The 20,934-nt window shown below is 37.0% G+C and overlaps 2 protein-coding genes across 2 annotated transcripts in view; one reads left to right on the plus strand and one right to left on the minus strand.

The window, feature by feature from the left end:
- Positions 1-14,567, plus strand: part of FAM171B (family with sequence similarity 171 member B) — a 40,104-nt gene extending 25,537 nt beyond the window's left edge. The window contains exons 6-9 of the mRNA XM_076340594.1: positions 1,637-1,804; positions 5,550-5,666; positions 6,487-6,610; positions 6,885-14,567. Of these exons, the coding sequence (XP_076196709.1) occupies positions 1,637-1,804; positions 5,550-5,666; positions 6,487-6,610; positions 6,885-8,199 (1,724 nt within the window). The 3' untranslated portion in view covers positions 8,200-14,567. The remainder of the gene's footprint in view (positions 1-1,636; positions 1,805-5,549; positions 5,667-6,486; positions 6,611-6,884) is intronic.
- Positions 14,568-16,668: 2,101 nt separating this feature from the next.
- The window catches only part of ZSWIM2 (zinc finger SWIM-type containing 2), a 35,910-nt gene continuing 31,644 nt past the window's right edge, over positions 16,669-20,934 (minus strand). Inside the window, 7 exon segments of the mRNA XM_076340595.1 lie at positions 16,669-16,752; positions 16,754-16,804; positions 16,806-16,904; positions 16,906-17,207; positions 17,210-17,367; positions 17,369-17,415; positions 18,992-19,139. Coding sequence (XP_076196710.1) covers positions 16,669-16,752; positions 16,754-16,804; positions 16,806-16,904; positions 16,906-17,207; positions 17,210-17,367; positions 17,369-17,415; positions 18,992-19,139 — 889 coding nt within the window.

Here is a 20,934-nt window from a genome sequence, read left to right on the forward strand (position 1 = left end):
CATAACATATCTTACTACACTGAAATACTCCTTCAGAGTCTGCTTTTTATATACACGTGTGTGTGTATACATATGTATATGTTCAGGATTTCATGAGACTGTGGAACTGGTTTAGTAAACACCTTAAAAATACAGTTATGGCCAGAGTGTAAACTAGGTGAACCTAAAGAAATCAGTGAAAGTGCAGCAGTTGACTTCAGCTGTGGGGTTTTCTGCATTTTCGCTAGAATGGTTGGCTCTAGGAGCTTTACACCTAACATAAAGATTGTAAGCTCTAGTTTGGCTCACAGGCAGTTAATCTGCCTAAGCCTGTTTGAAACCAAGTAGTCACTATGTATACAGAGCACAACTGTAGTAATGTTTTCTGTGCATCTGTTTCACTGGAGAAGCAGTAAGTGGTTTCATGAGTCATTATAACTCTGCTCACATGCAGTTGGATCTTTTAGTATTTGTCATTCTATCAGATTTTTTTTTTTATTTGCATAAATACAGTAATCTCTGGTAGACTGTACTGTGTGCAGTTCCATCTTTCTTTTGTTCTTTTCTTTCTATTCCCAATGGACCTGAAGCCATGAGGCTCTTAAATTCATTGCAGCACATGAGGAGGTCACTGCATGGCTTATTTGAACTTGTCATGCTCTTTTCTTTAATTTTCATTGAATTAAAATAATCATATATATTGATGTCTTGACTTACATATTTTAAAATCTTTCTTATATATATTTCACCTCTTTAAATGTAAAGCGTAAGAGAATAAGCAGTGTTTCTCCCCTTTGAGTTTCCCTTTCAATCTGTCTGGCATGTGTTTTAAATTATTCATATACTCCTAAAGGAATAGGCTTCCTTTTTAGGGCACGTGGAAGCTAATTGGTATCTGATGCACCAGGAGTTTTCTCACAACCAGCTTCTAACAGCTTGCATAGATTTAACATTATTCTGGTACTTACTAATTCTGTTTCAGCTTCTTTCACCATGCTGTCATATTGTGCATGCTGAAGTATTTGCAAATTAGTGTAAGGAAAACAAAGGAAACAAACTTTCAGGCTGCATTGTAAAGCTTTGTATACGCAATGTTTCCTTTGAGCGCTTTGACAAGCCTCATGATTAACTATTCATTTAATTATAACTACCAAATTAGAAAGTTAATCCTTACAGGAAAGTTTAAGAGGACTGTTCAACTAAGGAGAAATGCAGCAGTCATATATTTGCATATGTCTTCAGTTTGATTCAACGTTACATATATTGCAATTACACAAAAATTCTTGTATTATCTATATTTCACATAGGTTAGCTACTTTGTAATCAAATTATCTGAGGGGAAAAACCCTTCTTCCACCCTCAAGCCAAGTTTTGCCTAATCATTGGTTCTACAGTCAGCATTGAACCTATATGTCAAAAGTCTGTTTCTCTTTTACAGATTTGGTATAGAAATGACTGTATTTTAATCACAAGACTTTAAAAGTCCAGAAGAGATATTGATTTTTATTTGACCAAGTTCGTGACAGCTGACTGTGTAGCTGGATGTGAATGAGGGCTTGCCTTTAGTTATAATGAGGATAGATTCTTAATTCTAAATATTTTTTTAAAAAATACACTATGAATGGAGAATTACAGGCAAGATATTTCTCACATTCAGGTTTCAAAAGTGTGGAATTAGCTCCTGTTGCTGCAATATGCGTAAATGTTCTTTTGACTGGGAAAGAACTGAAAGTAAATGGTCCCATTCAGATTACACTTCCTCTTCCCACAAGTACTGTAAAATCGGGAGATGCTATACCTGCATGGACATTCGATATGAAAACTGGTAAGTGGGCTAAGTTACTTGTTACCCTACCTTTTAGCACATGTATATAGTTTTGGGCACATGACGCTATGTCATGGAACAGTGATGGCACTAATATATGAGGTGGTGGTAAATAGTCTCAAATTTTATTAGGGGTTCTGTATTGGTTTTTGATTGACTAGCTTGAATTGTTCAAAGGAATTTCCCTGCTTTCATTAGTTCAAAAAGCTTTGGTAAAATTCATTAGCATTCCTGTTGAACAAATTTTTAATGTAATGGATTTTTATTTTCATGGGAGGCTAAGGATTCAGGGAACATACATTTTAGGTGATGTTCAATTTTAAGCCTGGTAATTTTGTGAATGCCTTCTTAAAAGAAAACAAACCAGAACTGAAGATTTGGATGTTTTGTTTCCTAGAGTATAGCTCTAAAGATCCTTTGACACTAAAACTGGAATAGATATTACTTCAGTTAACAAAAGCAATTCAGAAAGTGAAATGAAGGGGAAATAAGAGTTATCAAAGGGAACAACATAGTTCTTACAGTATGCATGGGAAGAGGAGGCTAGAGATTAGACATTGTAAACCTTTTGTCCTCCCTTCATGTCTAATTTTAGTCAAGAGTGAGTAATGAGCTACATACACCTATCCCATTTAGATGTCCTGTATTAGGTGTGTGTGCATTAGTGTACTGATTGTCTTACATTGTACCTTATACTTGCCATCACTCTTCATCTTGAAATATGCAAGTGAGTGAAGAGGTAAGTGTCTTACTCCGTATTAAGGCAAAAAGCTGTTATTCAACTGTTGGCGGTACAGGAGAGGACACCAACTCTAACAAAGCGTTGTTTACATGTCCAAGAAAGAAACTGATCGTCTTAATGAAGAACAACCAAAGAACATTAATTTGAATTAAGAACATGCTAATAAAAAATTGGCTAGGTTATCTCTTAGGAAAAGAGTGAATAGAATAAGTTTTGGCATAGGAGATTAAGTCTGTCTATACACCTAGAAGACTTCAGAGGGGTAACGTGATGAGAGATAGCGTTCTTCATCAAAGAAAGGGTTTTAGTCTGACATGGTGAAATAGCACAAGGGGGGTTAATTTTTTGCTGCCACAGCCACTTTTGCCAGCTCCTGTGCTCATCTGTACCTATGTTGAGCTGTTTTAACTCACTAAACAGAAAACTAGGTCAACAATGTTATTAAAACAAAAAGTTGACAGAGCTAGAGCAGTTCAGCACAGGGTCAGGTTAGAGTATAAACCAGTGTACCAGAGTATAAACCTACTTAGGCATGTTGGCCTTGGGGGTAAAGCAACAGCAGTAGCGTGGCATGCTGACCCAATAAAAACAATTAAAACGGTTTTTTCCTCTCAGATGGGGTGTACTCTGATAGAGATTCCATAAAGGCAAATTGTTTATGGTGGGTGTTCACTGACTTGTAGTGTTCCCATGGAGCCTTCACTGCTGCTTGCTGAGGAGAGGACAAGGAGGACTGTGGACAAGGAGAGAGACTTTTTGGGCATAACTCTAACTTCCACTTCTTCTACTTCCTCATCTCTTCTCTACAGTGAAAATTTGCAACTGTATTCACTGTTCTGGATGCTTATTCTTAAATATGTTTCTTTTATTTTTACCTTTGATCTGACATGTGCAAAACAACTTTTTTCTAAGGTAACTGAGTAATAGCAGGGCATTCTTTGGTCAAGGTTCTGGTGACTGAGGACAGCTGAATACCTTAGCTCTCCGGCAAGCATTCCAGAGTGTCCATAAGTAGCAGTAGGCCCCCATCTGAGCTGAATGGAGAGCTACCACTGCACTGAATAATGAGGTTCTGGCATCCAAGATGTTGCATGCAGGATGTCCCCAGCAAGGTGTTGATGCACACTTTTAAACTGAAGTCCTTGGGTAATATGTCATATTGGTAATCAGAGCTTCCATGTCAGTATTGATAGTGGTAAGGGAACAGGTCTGTGTTTGATGTTGTGTAGGCTGATCCATATGCACCAGAAAAAAGATAGAAACTGCTTTTACATGTCTGCTCGTGCAGTGTTCCCTGGGGTTACTTGAAGTGTAATAGTACTGAGACTGTTCCTGGAAAATGAGCTTTTGTAATTATAGTTCAGCTGCTGTAAATGCAGAATTTGTTGATGTATATTGAATGTGGCTTCCTTCTTACTAAATATTTTGCCTCATTAGTACCAAAAGTACTTTGTGGATTTTAACAGAATTACAAAAAAAAAAAGCTTGCATTGCAGCATTAAATTGAGAACGATATCCTTCTGTTTGAATGGCAGTAAATCATAGAGAATATGTGCTTACTCATAAATCACATTTTAATGTTTTTCTTAATACGTACTGTTTTCTATGGAGTATATTGGGGGGAGATATAATTTACTGAAGAGGACAGCAAAGATTATATAGCTTCTTATCGATTTTTTCAGTCAAGATAGAACTTCCGGAGACCTAGAATTTTTATTGCCTTTTATATGTGGTGTTTTGTGTTGTTTTTTATCTGCCTGTAAGTAGCCCACCTTCTGCACTTGTAAAACAATAGTTTTGCAGTATAGTGACATCTTGCCTTAAAATTGACAGGGCAGAGAATTTGAGGATCTGTTGTTGCCTCCATATGAGAGTTAGGGATGGAAGACTCTTCCGGCTGGTCGTGCTCCTGAGTCTGGACAAGAGGTTTTCCAAGTAACTGAGAAACCACCTCTTTCAGGGCTCTAGGTGGCTGCTGCTGCTATTCCCCTCTGCCAGCCATCACAAGTACCAGGAGAAGGCTGCAAGTTTTACTGCTGAATGATATTTTGTGTGTGTGTGTGTGTGTGTCTGCGTGCGTGCATGTGTGGCATGTGTCAGTTCTCATCTTTACTTCTGTCTGGTAGATACTTCCTTTTGCTTTGCTGAAAGAAGGGTCCTGGAGGAAAATGGAAATTATAGGGCTTATATGAATTACACTTTTTGCATGCTTTGGTGGTTGTTGTGTTAAAAAAGCTGGTGGTTCTCTCTCCTTCTCAGTATTTGCAGTTTGAAAATGTAAGGTTGTTTATATGAGATTGTTTTCTGTCCTTTAGAATTTCACAGATGGCCCACAATGAATGTGTTCAAGTGCATTAAGTATAGTTCTGTCTCTTCTACTGCATGCTTTATTAATTGTAGAAGCTGGCATACCATAATACCTGTCCTTTGCCAGACAGATGGTGAGGAATCTGTGTCCTAACAATAGACCTTTCTTGGGCTAACTGAACTGTTACTGCCTTGGGGCAGGGAAGAGGAGAGAAACATTCAGGACAAACATTGTTTATCCTATTGTAGCTTATTAGATTAAAATGCTTTCCCGCTAAGTGCTGCTAGCTGATGTTAAACTTGTATTCGTATGCTTAAATTAACTGCTCCTTGATTTTTTTAGTCTTGGCCTTCATACATACTTAAGCTTATATAATAGGATTTTTCGAATGATTTGTGTGCATATCTATGAAAGGCATTTGTTAATAGAAAATGAATTATATTAAATTAATTCCAGTAAGTAATGTTGATGCTTTGTTTCAAAGTAAATGTCCACACAAGGATATTTGCAATGAAATTGTCAAGAGAGAAAGTTTGCATGTTTAGCTAAAGCTGTGTAATAAATAGTGTATAGGTCAGAAGTTTCAGTTTTTCTTGTGACCTTGTGTATTTTTGGTAATAGCTTAATTGCTAATGGTTTGATATAGAGAAGAATCCTGCATGGCATGTGCAATATTTTGCCCTTTTTTTTTTCAGGTGCTTGGGTAAGCCGTGGGCTAGGAATGGTAAAGGAGGCAGATGGTCAATTAGTATGGACATATACTGCTCAACACTTAGGCTACTGGATAGCAGCTCCACTGCCTGGAACAAGAGGTATTGCAACAACTGGCAAAGAAATTACTGAGTAACCCAAGTAACAATGTATCATAAGGCTGTCAGTTTGATTGCTTTATTTAACAACAGAAAGGGAAAAACAACATGCAATTTGAACAGTTGGATAACTTTTGTTTGAATCCTGATAGTGTGCCTTTGTGCATATAACAATTTCCTTCAATTAACTTCAAATGCTATAGGGGGAAAAGTCCAGACTGTATTTGAACTTACATGTTTATACTATCGCCATCTTTTGGAAGAAGCCTGCAAGGGAACTGTGACTATGGAGATCTAAAAATCAGCGGGACTGTATCCCTTACTGTTGAGGATCATGTATGACAGGAGGAAATACAACACGAAAATTAGTCTTGGGTAAAACGGTCCCAGTGGATTCTGTCTTACGTAGACTTGTTGCATGTTTTGCAAGTTCATATGAAGGGATTCTTATGGGAGAAATATGATGTCAAAATTTAAAAACAGCACTTTCTGACAGAAGCACTAAATAGAAAATGTAGACCATGTTTCTAAGTCAGTTTGGACAACTAATACAAATGTAATTTGACTGGAACTGAGTAGATGTCATGGTAAGGCTTTAGTACTTGAGATGAACCTTTGAAGATCCATTATGTTGTAACCACTGTTTGTATATTTTCTAGTTTGCTGAAATAGCAAGGTGAAAAGGGAAGGATGAACGTAGTGCCATAGGAACACAAAATCACTGGAAAAGTACAGTTTAATTTATTAGTTACAGCTCTGCATATCAAGTGGAATTATTTGTTTTTGAGAACTAATTCTTGTCTGGTTTTGTTCGACAATCTAGAATCCATTATTAGTGCGGTTTCCAAGGACATAACAGCCTATCACACAGTGTTCCTTACGGCCATACTGGGAGGTACAGTTGTCATTATCATTGGATTTTTTGCTGTTCTTCTTTGTTACTGCAGGTAAGCAAAAAGAGAGGCTCTAATAAGCTCAGCATGAATGGAACTTAAGGTTGATAAAGTAGTCTTTTGAAGTTGAGACTTGTTTCCTTAGCTAAACTATAATGTGTAGCCTAATATTTCTTTAAAAATTACAGTTATTACAGAACTTCATTTTAAGTTTGTGACGTCACAGTACACTATAACTTTTAACCAAAATCTAATCTTCAGCTCTGGAAGTGACCAGTCTAGTACTTCCTAATATGCTCTACAGTCACCTTACATCTCTTTTGCATAGGGATAAATGTGGTCGGACGCAAAAGAAGGAAAAAAATACAACTAAGCTGGAGGTCATAAAAAAAGACCAGACAACATCAACAACTCACATAAATCACATCAATGCTGTCAAAGGGTCTTTAAAGTTGGAGGATAAGTCACAGTTATATACACCGAAGATTTCTTCATACAGCCCTCAAAGAAGGATGTCCATAGACACGGAAGATGGAAAATCACGAGACAATTTTAAAATCTACGCAGAGGATGCTTCTGGTCAGTCAAGAAATTCAGCCCATTCATTGGAGCCTAATGTTGGAGTTAGGCACTTACAGCAGCCAAAGCATAGTAACAGTACTATTTCCCAGGCTTCTAGGGACATTCAAGACCAAAACAGATACCTTTCACTGAAAGAGGAGATGTATGGGCTTTCCCATATCCCAGAACATCTAATGCATATTTACAATCAACCTATTGCTATTCTTCAAACCTCTGACCTTTTCCACTCCCCAGAACAATTGCATCCTGCTAAATCAGCAACTTTGCCAAGAAAAGGGCAGTTAGTGTATAGTCCCATGATGGAACCCATGAATCGCGACAGTTACATGCAAACGTTACCAAAAATGCCAGTGCACTCTCATCCACAGCCTTCTGTCTGCAGAGATGAAAACAGTACGTTAGATAGTGAAGAGGGCTTACCTTCTCAAACATCAAACTGGGGCCGGTACACTAATAGCTTACTGGAATCTGTCTCTGTTCCTGGGACATTGAATGAAGCAGTTGTAATGACTCCGTTTTCATCTGAACTTCAAGGTATTTCAGAACAAACATTATTGGAACTCTCTAAAGGAAAACCATCTCCGCACCCTCGAGCATGGTTTGTGTCTCTGGATGGAAAGCCCATCGCTCAAGTGAGGCATTCTTTCATAGATCTGAAAAAGGGCAGAAAAACAGAGAGTAACGATACCAGTCTGGACTCTGGTGTGGACATGAATGAGCATCATCCTAGTAGGAAACTGGAGAGAGAGAAAACTTTCATAAAAAATATGCCGCATTCTAAGATCCTTTACTTGGAAGATCTGGATCTGAGTAGCAGTGAAAGTGGGACCACTGTTTGCACTCCAGAGGACCAGGCTGTGAGGCACATTCTGGATGGAGGGAATGGGCCAGTCATAGAACAGCATGATGAAGAAGGTCTAAGAAGAAAAACTCCGTCAAGAAGTCATGAATCTGGTATCCCTTCTGCTAAAAAAAGGGATAGACCGTCTATCGCAAAAAGAGATAGCAAAACTAATATCTGGAAGAAAAGAGAGGAAAGGCCACTTATTCCTATAAATTAAAACACAGTGTGCTTTGTGTTCTTGCTCTCCCTGCTGGTTGTTGACCTCTTGGCTTCTTCTGTAATTCTGCAGTGTTGGGTTTACAAGGGAAATGTTGTTTTCTAGTCTCAAGAAAAGTTACTTTTTTTTTTAATATACCAATTGATTTCCTAAACTTCAACTGGGCAATTGATATTCAATGAATTGAAAACAGGGAAATGCTACTATTAAAATTTTCCTGTTCCTAATTTTGCTGGCAGTAGAGGGAAGGCCCACATTTTAATTAGCCTGTCATTCTTGGATGCACCTCTGGGAATGCATGGTGAGAAATGGAGGCACATGTGTTAATTTTTTCGTACTTGTTGCTAATGCGTTGGTAGACTAGTTAAAGCCATTCCTTGGCCTTGTTCCTAATCAATGTGACCATCTGTACAGTATTTTATATGTGAACTTTTCTAGGGATCTGTTACTACTTCTTTGTATAATGTAAAATGTTTCATCAGTTAGACCCATGACACCAGCAGATGAGCTCTGTTGGATTTATCAGCGGAGCTCTATAACATTACTGCCCTCCCTGTGTGTCCATCCATGTGCAAAAGGTTGCCAGTCCACATAGCAGTGGCAGAAGGGGGAAGCGTACGAGCTCTGTGGCCACTGTGGTTCATGGTCCCCACTGTCTTAGGATGTTGCCCGTCTGCTTTGTTTTAATTTGCTTTGTTACAAACTGTAGACATTGAAGATTGGCATCCGCTATGAAGTGTCCACATCCAGCAGAAAAGGACTGGTTCCGGCAGCATTCGAAGCTGCTGCTACTACTGATCCCAGTGTCTTGTTTTGGCCTCGTTGTCAGTTAAAATCTTCTCTTCTGCATGCTGTTGGGCCAGTTGAGCTCAACAACATAGTCTTGAATCCCTGCAGATTTATAAGTTAGAGTTTGGCCCGTAATGAAAAAGTATGCAAGTTTAGACAAATTATGCCTTTGAAATAGTTTCCCTTAGCAGGAAAGTTTGGCACTGTTGCTTTTTATTTTCTGTTTAAAAAAATGGAAGATCATCAGAGGTTTATATGCATTTATATGCATTTTGCCAGCCTGAGCTACTTTTGTCTAGGTTCTGCACCACAGAGGGGTTAAACAGGCTTTAGAAGTTGGGGGTTTCTATGAGCATGAGCGCAGATCGCAAAATTTGGTCTATAATGCAGTATAAATACTACTTATGACTCATCTTTAGAGTTAAATTTACCAAAAGTCATGAATGCATGAAATGTAACTAAGATATGTATAGAGGAAGGAAAAGGCCATCAGAATATTCTTTATTTTTAATGTTCATCTTGTCAAAGTGATTGTTTCAACTTTGGCTAACAGAAAAGTGGATGCATCCCTTAATGTGCTTCATATAGTATATAGAATGTCTTTCTGTGGCTTTGAAGCTGTTTCCCTGATGAAATAAGTTCCAGCATTTTGGCTTTGGCAGTTTGATTATAAATCATCCTAAAAAAGCTTCATAAATATTTCCCTTAGAGCTTGGTTAAGGTTCTATACCAAGACCCAAACATACAATGCCTATATCTGAATTGTGGAGTGAGGTGCACTCGGTTGTCTGCCCTGTAGTACACTCAAGAGTTGGTAAATATCCTATGCAGCTGGGCTTCTGGGAATGTTTACTCAGGAAATGTTACTGTGAAATATGTCTGTTATGTTGGGATTGTCAGTTGTCTGGTCCTGTTTCTAGAAGAATATGCAAGGTAACCAGAATGTTACTAGCAATACACCAGTCCAACTTCTTCTGGCGTGCAGTTGCTTCATGAACAAAATACGATGTTCCTATTGAGTTCACAAGTATGAAAGTGCAAAATAAGTTTGAGATAGGTATGCAAATATGTCTATAATTATAATTGGTCAAAAGAATCTGGTTTAATTATATGATTCATCTACTTCAGAGGTGAAGATGGCATATTAGCATGCCTTTGGTACTCTTTTTAGGTAACTGTAATTCAATTTTCCCATACCGAATACATTTTCACAATACTTTTTTTCTATATGCAGTTCCACTGGATTTTGTGTATGACTAACTCCCTAACCCCAAATGCTGATATTTTCATCCTTTGCTTTGTTATATACATTAGTAGAAATCAATTTCTATATTTTGAGTGTAGATGCACATTTCTTCTGAAAGCTGCTTTGACTTTTGAGGCTTAATATTGCCCTGCTCTTAGAGTTGCATCAGTTCTGATGGCTGCCTCTTCAAAAAGATAATATACTATATTCTGTTGAACATAACAGAAAATCCCTGACAAGCTGATGGTTTTGAGGTGTTAATATTAAGTTGATATGTCTCTACTTGAAATTTTGTTCACCTACAGTAACTTAAATATATTGCAGATTTTTTCAATGCATTTTTTCATTGTATATACCAAAAAGACCTAATTCCTCAAACTTACTTGTATTGTTAAAAAATACAGACTACTATAAATGGCTTTATTCATGTGAATTCAAAGGAACGAAGTTTTGCACTCCAGTGTTCTTGTTCTGCGTCCGAGTAGGTATCTGGTCACCAAAGAAAAAGGATTAAAAATGTTGAAAAGACCAGTTATAACTTTGGGACTTCAAAGTAACGGTGCCAAAAGACATACCGATGTAGTGCAGATTCTCATCTGCCCTGCTAGGCGATCAAGAGCAAAGAGCAGAGTTCAGTTCTGTACCATCATTCTAAAGGAGCTTTTGGCTGTCTGGATTAGTCACAATTTTACCCTGCACATATGGTAGTGCAAAATGGCCCCTTTAAAGGCTATGCATCAGTGATGCACTTCAGCTTTTAGCCAACAAAGCAAGTCAGAGTGGAACAGGTCTTCTTGCAAGAGTTTCTTGCTGCTAGGCTTCTCAGTAGTAGGAAGAAAGATAGAATAAAGTTTTCTGAGAAATAGGCATCTCATCATACATTGGATTGGTATCTCTATTAGATAGTAGCTCCTCCCTTGCCAAATCAGGGTGTGGGCATTTCTTTTAGTGGAATATTTAAATTCTTTTCTGGAGAGCACATGCTGCAGTTCTGGTAATACCATTTCCAAGGCTGTCTCCAGCTGTTGCTTCTAGCCATGCCAGTCAAGCAACAGCTGTCTTTGCTTGCTTTGTAGATCCCATACGCCAACTTTTCTGTGTGTAACTTGCTAGCATTTATCGCATAATGTCTTATGCTGCCGGTGACACTTGAAAAGGCTTTTCTGAAGTTGAGTTTTATATTAAAAATAAATAACTTGTTTTCTGTGTCAGAATATGAGAAAACTATTCTGTAGAGAGAAATAATTGCTGCAGTTGTATCTGCAAAGATAAATGCTACATGAAAACAGGTGATGCACCTAAGCACAAAATGACAGGGAATTCTTCCTTGGCCCTATCATGAGCATTAAATCTCGGATTTTAAAAACTCTCTATAACTCTAAAATTATTAGAATTATACTTCACATTTATATTCAGTATTTACAGAATATATTATCTGAGTCTTCATGTTCCAGCTGTATGTTGGAATTTATGCACTGGAAACCTGTATTACCTATTAGCAACTGGAATTTTTTGGGGTTTTAGATCATTAAAAAAGGGAGCTTGACTATACTGAGTTCTAAAAATTAATTCCAGAGAAAACCATATATGATGTGTAACATATGTGGAACAGAAAAAATGTTATCGTGAAATTTGTCTTCGTCGTCAAACTAATGCTTTTCTATATTTCTATATATGATTTCAATATATGAATTTATAAGAATCACTGAATTTATTTTTTAAGATTTTTTTTTCTGTTGGTTCAGTATTGCAGCACTAGCAGCGTGCTAAAATGCTAGTGCTAAAATTAGGTCTATACAAAAAGTAGCAAGGATTTGTGGCACACTGCTCTCGGAAAGGCCAGGGAAACATTCAGAGGTTTTGACTTCTTTGAATCTGGAGGTTGATTACCTTGAGAATAAGAAGTGGGCCTCCCCTCTTAGGAGCAGGGAACGAGTGGGAAAATTGGAAAGGATATGGCTTCTTTCTGATGCTTGTTTCCAAACTGATAGGTATTTGTGCTTCAGTGGAATCTATTCTTTTTGAAGAACACAAATGTTTGCAAGAATTATGTCTCGGTTCTTCACAAGATGCTTCCTGAGCTGTCACTTTTTGCAAAAAACCCACATACATACATGTACAGTTTTAAGTGAAAGGTGTTAGGTAGATATGGAACACTCGAGACCAAATTTTGTCATATGTTTAAGGTGAAAGGCAGTTAATAGACTTCAGGACAGTTTCCCTGCCATGGTTGCAGTACGTGATGTTGAGATTCTTCTTGCAGAAAGGTATACCAGTTCCAGGTCTTACCTGTTTTTGATAAGGTGGTTAATGGAGTTAGCCAAGGCTTGTTTCTGCAGATTAATTCATGTGGCTTAGGTCAGTACTTTGATGTATCATAAATTAAGGGAAGTGATCAGGCTAAATAGTATGCAGCTGTATGCACATTAATCTGGATATGTTACCTAGAATAATTGACAGTAATTTTCAGACTGTTACCGAACGCCACATGTAGAAATTTCAAAAAAAGAGGGGGAATTGCTTAAAATTCCATGTGATTAACAGGAAAAATCTTTATAGTACTGTCAGAAAATAAAAGAACTCTGGTATCTTACAAACCTGAAAGCAAAACTGATTTGATGATTAGGGACATTATTTACCAATGTAGAGCTAGAGATGATGCACAAAAAATAATCCATGATGTAGGAATGTTTAGTTGTCTGCTTTGTTTTTAATGCAGTAATTTGTACCAAAGAGGATGAAATGAATGGGCACCAGTCTAAACTCTTCTCATTAGTTAAAAAGTGAAACAGGTTAACAATATTACTGATCTAACACTGTGCAAATTAAAAAGCAGTACGCTACATCTATTGTCTAGTACTGCATATTAGGAAAATCTGAAGATAAATTAGCCTGCTGAAGTGCCTTTCTCTTTCATCAGACTTATTTTGTCAGTGGGACACCTGACTATCTAAAAAGCACATTATGTTTTTTTTCTGTTAGCCAAAAAAACCCTCGATTCATACTTGTAATTATGTAGCTTTTATAATATTTTAAAAGGCAGATCTAGTGTTTTTTATGTTGTAATACTGACTCCTGCATGTTGATGATGATGGTAATTGTTGTAAATCCTGGGGGTTTTTATGTTTTAAAAGAAATTTTAAAAAATATATCTTTAGCAATCTGAACAGTAGTATCTTTTAAAAATGCACATATGGGATCTGATTCAACTTTGTAAGTCAAGAGTAAGCATCTTGAAGGATTTACAGGTATGAAACTGACTGGGATTTTAACTTCAAAAATGAAATTAATATATGTTTATATATAAAAACTATTATAATGATAAAATCATTTTTTCAGCTGCTAACCTTCCTTGCCAGTAGAAGCAGAAAGTGTATAGAGATGGGTACTTAATTCTTTTTTTTCTAGAACCAATTTTTATCTCGATTTGGAGCCTAACCTGCATTGTTTATATAACCCAAGCTTCTGCTTTTTAATTTTTTTTTTAATTCAGTGGAATTATGCAAAACACAGTGCTATGCCTACAGAGTTAAAAATGAGCATTCTTTTATAGTAGTTTGCACTAATTTGTGCCACACTTAGGCACAAATTAGTAGTAGGCAGCTACATTTGTGTTAAAGAATTTATATGAAAGGTCATTTAAATGACTCTAATCTGAGCTTCATTTTCTTTTAAAAGCAATATTCAGTGTGTTCTGATTACCAAAAAAAAAATGGCTTCAGATTTTTTTAAGACTGGCGGGGGAAAACTGTGTTGTTATTTTAGTATTAACACTCTCAGCTTGAAAATTATTTTACCAAATGAATTTTTTTCAGTCAGTTTAAGACTTATTGAACATTCCTATATTCCCCCTCCCCAAAATGTACTGGTATTTTATTCCCCATTTAACTGATTCGATTCCTTTGAAGCAGTTGTTGCACTTCAGTGCATGTTAGAACAGTAATATTTTTACATCTTGTTATTGTGTAGAAAGGCACTTTTTAGTGCTCATTAGAGCATGGAGTTCATAAAAAGCCCGGCTCTGAGATGCTGAAACATAGGTGAATTGATGGCACTGACTGCGCTCAACACCTTGCACGTTGGAGCCTTATATTCAACACTTCGTTACCTTGGCAATTATTTTCAAAAACACTCTAGTATGGATATTGTTCATGTAAAACATTCTTGATATTCAGCATCCTGGTTTTAAGTATTTCTACCTTTTTATATTTTGTCAGAGATGTCTTTTCATCTCTGCATTTACTACAGTATCAGTGTATCTGTTGCTGAAAATGTAACTAAGATTTGTAAAATGTTATAGCTTATGCAGTATAATAAAAGTTTTAAAAAGTCATCAGTGCTTTAACTTTTATTTGAATGACTTTGAAGTCATACCTTGTTTAGGAACATACCTCTCTCACGTAACACTTTTTCTGTCACTAAAAATGTGTATTTCTGTCATCACCATAATTCCAATGACAAAAGAATGTTATTGTCCTTAAGTTTACCAGTTCTAATTCAGTCACATTCTCTGTTCCACTTCTACTGAAGACAGACATCTATATCCACATTAAACCTGATTCCTGTTTCTTGGTTAGTGCAGGTAAGGTTATTCCTTGTGTAAACTAATTTTGTTGCCATTGGAAAGGGGTACCCAGAGAGGAATATTATTTCAGGTTTTGTTCTTATGTCTAATCTCTCTTTCTCCATTCTTTTATTTAGAGACTTTCTGTGGCTCTGAGAACAAATAAAGTATTATTTATGTATGTCTGCACAGTGCATAAGACAGAGGTATCAATTCCAGCTACGAATAAGCTCAAAGTACTTAAATCCAGGTAGAAGAACAAGACAATATTGTGATCTAGAAGAACTTAAGCTAAACTTTAGGGTGTAATGTCCTATTCTTAATTGTATCTAACACTAGTATTTCCCAAGCCTTTTTCTTTTCTAAGAGTCACAAAAGCCACATTTCAGTATTTTCACCATTGTTCAGAAACCCTGCAGGCAGGCACACTGCAAAGGTGTTCCTACCATGGGGGGCACTTGCATGTATTGTATGATCACTCCTTTAATGCTCTGAGAAGCTACAGTCTTCCAGTAAACTACTGGTTTTCTTCTTACTCTTACAGAATTTTTTTTTTCAACCTTCCCGAGAAGTAATTTTTTTTTTAACCATTGCAAATCCATTAGATACTTTAAAATAGATGGAGTGAACTTTCTCTCTACAGGAAGCTAAAGAAATCTCAGGAATTTTATTTCTAATTCAACAAAAGAGAATGGTATTTTCTGTCATATTTCACTGCTGTGCAAAAATTAGATATCTGGGTCATCAGCTGATCTGTAAATGCAAATAATTAAATCAAAATTGACTGAAGTTTAACTTGTTCTATGTCAACATAGAAAACACAAAATCCAAACTACACAGATTACTCATTTAAATAAGAGTTAGAGTATGTGTGAGTAGATGATATTGTTTTGTTTGTTCTAAATAAGTTAGACATGCTATCACATTTTGATTTCTATTAAAACATAAGAAAAGATAATTGGAAAAAGTCAAGTTGCAAATCTGGCTAAGCTTCAACAAAATGTTCCCATTTTTCTTAGATTCTCAGAATAAAACTTCAAAAATGGTGGGTTCTTATTGCACATCTTTTTCTTCTGTTTAATCAACAGCTGGCAACTGGGTTAAAATAAGTGTTTCTTACTCAGTCGGGCTTTATATTTACGTTTATTGCAGGTATTCAGGTTTAAATCTTCATTACACTTATTGGGACTCTAGACCTTAAAGAAAACTAAAATTACTAAAATTTAAATTTATTTATTACCATTTGGGAAATAGTTGTTAGACTCAGGAATTCTTTGGCTTGGCCATCTGTACATGATTGCAAATGGCTAAGTGGGTGGTTCCTGCATACCATTTGGAGGCTTAGCTCCTCTTTTGAGCATTGACTATCAGGAAACCATAGCAGATCTTACAGAATGTACCTAATACTATAAATAGGTTCTTTTCCATCTTGCTTTTACTATTGCACATTTGAAAATAGCACATTTGATATCATTTCATTCAGCAGTAATGTTAAAATTAGTCTGGCTCCATTTATTACACCTCTGAATAAGAACTGTTACCTAACTGGTCTTTCAAGAATATAAAAGCTTTCTGCATTTTACATTTATTTGAGTAATTTACTTGATTGAAAGTTAAAAACTTGCAAATAAGAAATAGTGACAATTTTACAAGTATATGGCTACTTTCTGAAATACATCTACACCAGCCAAATCGGTTCCTCTGTTTGAGAAGATTTAATATAAACATTTCTCACAGCATTGAGTTAATTTTTCTGGTACCTACAGTTCACAACATCTGATTAGTCCCTTACTAATTTGTTTCTTGGTCTCAGAAATCCTGTGTGCGGAGTATAAAAGTAAGTATAGCTATGTTATCTAAAACAAGACAATCATGACCTGGTATGCAGTGGAATTCTTTCCAATAATAAATCTATTTTTGTTGTTTTAAAGTTCAGATGATTATGTTTAGGGTACTGGTCTTGTTAGGAGCCTCCGTTGATGGCTGGCGTTTCCCACATCCTTATTGACCCTTTTTTGAGGAGTGGCTTGCTGTGCACAAATGGATCTCCAAATTCAACTCCCTGGGATATCTTGGAATTGTGGAATTATTACAGCCATCTTTTTTTAAAAGAAACTACTTTGTCTATATTGCCGCAGTCAAACTGATGCTGGCTTCTCAAAGCATTATGAATGTCATCCTTTCTAATAGTACTGGACTTCCCAGAAAATGCGGTTTCAAAAGAGCTTACAGAGTAACCCTTACTATGCCTGGAAAAATCACTCAGATTTCTACTGCTGTTATGATCAGATTCTCCTAAGTGGAGGTTGCTTAAAAATCTTAAAATTAAATCCTTTTGGAACTTTGGCACATCTTCGTTAGAAAGTTTTTTGAAGCTACTTTGGGAACTTTCTGATGCATGTTCAGATGATGCTTGAGAAATAATCCATTTCCAGATACACAAATTTCTGGTTCCATTTGCTTTGCAAGTTTGCTAACGTTTGCATGAGAACCTGTTGGGTAGGTTCCATGTTTGGCTGGCGTATCCTTCCAGGTCAGAGGATTGTATACAACATATTCACCAACAGGACGTGTTTCTTTGCTGCAGTAGCCAAGTGCCAATACATTCCCTATGATACTTAAAAGGTAGAAAGGTCAGCTGTTACATAATATTTCTTAGCTAAATATGGACTAATCAATTGCTCCTGCATATAACAGTAATTCAGAGAAGCCTCTTCTCCGATGTTAGGAGTGCAAACCCACAGGAACTTCACTGATCACTAGGGGGCTATGTTGCTTACATACACAATGAATAGATTGTAAGTTTTGGGCACTGACAAGCTGAAGAAAGTCAGTTAAAATTTTACTGACTGCTGTAAACTGGATATTTAAATCCCATTTTTAAAGGTGCTGCAAATGTCAAGTTACTTAACTGTAACAGATAATATAATTACACATATATTCGCTACTATAAGGAATCAGTGATGACTGCTAGCCTTCCCTTTCAGCTTAATTCCCCTTTTGCTTCTGTTCCGTATCAATTCTGGACTTAAAGGGCAGTAACTACTGAGATTGTAACCAAGAATCCTACAAGTGAGCAAGGAGTTTGAATTTGTTACTTACTGTCATGTCATCAGTGAAGGAATACTGCTGGTCAGGTAAGATAGCTTGAGTTAAATAAATCTGAAAAGGGCTGTCTTCTATGAACTTGCTTAAGGGTGCTGGTACAAACTAGCAAAGATTAACTTCACAGGTTGGCTGAGTTATATGTATTTCCAAATTATGAAACTTGCTGCAGACTTGCAAAAGGCTCCCCAACTTTCAAGTAAACTCAGCTCCTTTTTGCAAAAAGTATAGCTCCACTGCTAAGTGTTTGAAATTATAAACTGCTCAGAGGATGTAAATGTGCCTCTCAAATACTGGGAAGGTGCTAACTGACCCTGATTAAGAAGCACAGAAAGAATCTGGTTATTTTGGCTTCAACTGATAAACTAGCAAACCTGAACAGGCAATATTTCGGCATTTCAATATCCCAGAGGGTCTAAATCTTTGCAAAATAATCTGGTTTACGTTTTTTAAAAAATTAAGTTTGTTCAAGGTGATCTACTCGGAGAGATGCTACTGAGTTCTTGCAGAACGTATCAGAATTGGAAGAATATGAATAGTGAACCAGGCTCCTACAGAGAAGTACCACGTTATTCAGAATTTGTTCTGTAGAGAAGTAAACATCAGTAACAGTAGATAAGCAAAGAGTATTTGAATTGCCACTGATGGCCAATGTCACTAATAAAGCATACGTATCCCTGATGCAACTTTTGTTTCTAATGTTATTTACCTTGTCTAAGCTCCAAAAATAAGAATGCAGACTATAGGACTAATCTGATTTGTTACTAGCAGAGAATTATGTATCAATCAGACCATTTCATTATACTGTTCCTTGCCCTTGATTTGTAAAAAATTATTTTAGCTGCCATTTCTAACCATTATGCTTCCTGTGCCTTAAAGCAGATGTTAAGACTGAGGCATACAGGTAAGGAAGGACGCGAACTTTCAGACTAGTGACATGAACACTCTTATCAGTGGTGCCTTAAGGGTTCCAACACACTGTGTGCTGGAGGGTGTCAGCGTCAGAAAGTCCGATGTGCTACAAGTTAACGGGCTATGTGAAGATTTGGCTCTTTAATGTTTAGAACACTTTTTCTTTTTCCTCTTACTTTGTGATTACATGGTAGGAGTCCTACGTGCTGACCAAGTTGAAAGCTCTTCAAACAAAGTCTACACTGAATATCCGGGGCAAGTAAATTACTATGTTTACTAATTAAAATGATGGGTAAGGATTTTACAACGTTCTTTGGGGTACAACTAGTCCTCAAAGAAAACAAACAAAACCCAGTAAATTCGGAGAAACAGCAACTAAACCTGAATGCTTCAGAATGATAAGTTGTCTTTTGACAGAAGTTTCTCTTCAATAGTACCTTAAATTATTGGATGGGCTAACCAGTCTGTTAAACCAGAGCTGCTGTGAAAGTCATTCCAGTGATGTTGATCTTAAACAGACACATGCCTCCCAGAAAAATAAACTAGTATGTTCATTTAGCCTGAACAGTTGCATGATGTAAGCTATTGAATTTTACACAATAATTTCTACATCAACTTCTCTGAACAAAAGCTACAAAAGTTTTCATGACCTTTTGAAACCCAAGCTCAGAATTAATAACCCAAATATTGTGATCTCTTGCAAAGCTACCTTAGTTTTGAAATTATATGGGATCATATCTTGCTCTGTCTTAGATTATAGACTCTAAACCTAATCCTGTAGTCTGTTTTGGGTAGTAATTGATATTCTTCTAATTTTCAATTAGAAGTGATTAATGTTTGAATAAGTATCTCAGTCATTCTTTTCAGTAGCTTTTTTTTTTTTTTTAATAAAAGCCTAAGGTAAGGATAAAAGCCTGATCAGCTAATAGTGGTCATGGTTTTTATATGGTATAGAAGAATGACTACCTTATCATTATCTGTATTATAAACAGATGTTCATAGTACATGGGTACACAAATATCTTCAGTCTTCGCTTTGGATAGTACCAGTTCATTTCTGAGATGGTCCTGGAATATGAACCTGTAATCCTTTCAGAAAGTTCTTTAAATGCTGATCTTTTATGCATGCAGTACTTACATCAGGTAGTACTGTTTTTCTGATGAGAATCCTTGTGCACCAATGTGGCAGATACAGAGATGAGCAAAATGCCCAGGTCCCACACTTTCCAGTACATTCCAATTAATCACCACCCCTTTTCCTGTCTTTTGATATATACACTCGGATATCATTCCCTTAGTCTATGGGCCAGCCCTATAAAATGCTTCTTCTGTTCATTTAGCCCATGACTTTGGGATCCCATCTGTCATAACAGTCCTTCGGGGCAGGACAGATGGTGTGTGGTGTTGGATTGTTGCATGCTGAAGCCAGTTCTGGTTCCATTATCACTGCGCTTTCTTTGCTTGGTTTCATCAAAGATGGTTCATTAATCTAGGTGATTCTTACTGTAATACCGTTGATATGGCATATAGCCACCATAGAAGTGATGATACACAGTATTACATAGCAATTATCATACAATTTAATTCATTGGCTATTTTCACCCAAAATCAAATCCCCTTGAGGTACACATTGGACTTCCCCACCCTCCCGCATCACCCACCAAGTGCACCCAGGTCCTTGAGCAAAAGCAATCCCATGGATGGGTTTGCCTTTGCCCGAGGCAGGAATAACCCAAACTGTCTTCCCCAGCATATTTTTTATGTGCGCTACAGGGACTTTATTCCCATCTACAGTATGTAGACGTTGCGACTGGGCAGGGCCTGCTCGATTGGCAGATCCCTTGGTGCTGACTAACTTGGTGGCCTTTGCTAAATGTGTGTCCCAGTGTTTGAACGTCCCACCACCCATTGCTCTCAGCGTAGTCTTTAACAGTCCATTGTATCGTTGAATTTTCCCAGAGGCTGGTGCATGACAGGGGATGTGATACACCCACTCAAGGCCGTGCTCTTTGGCCCAGGTGTCTATGAGGTTGTTTCGGAAATGAGTCCCGTTGTCTGACTCAATTCTTTCTGGGGTGCCATGTCGCCATAGGACTTGCTTTTCAAGGCCCAGGATAGTG

The sequence above is a fragment of the Aptenodytes patagonicus genome, chromosome 6, assembly GCF_965638725.1.
Source record: "Aptenodytes patagonicus chromosome 6, bAptPat1.pri.cur, whole genome shotgun sequence".
In the NCBI taxonomy this organism is placed as follows: Eukaryota; Metazoa; Chordata; class Aves; order Sphenisciformes; family Spheniscidae; genus Aptenodytes; species Aptenodytes patagonicus.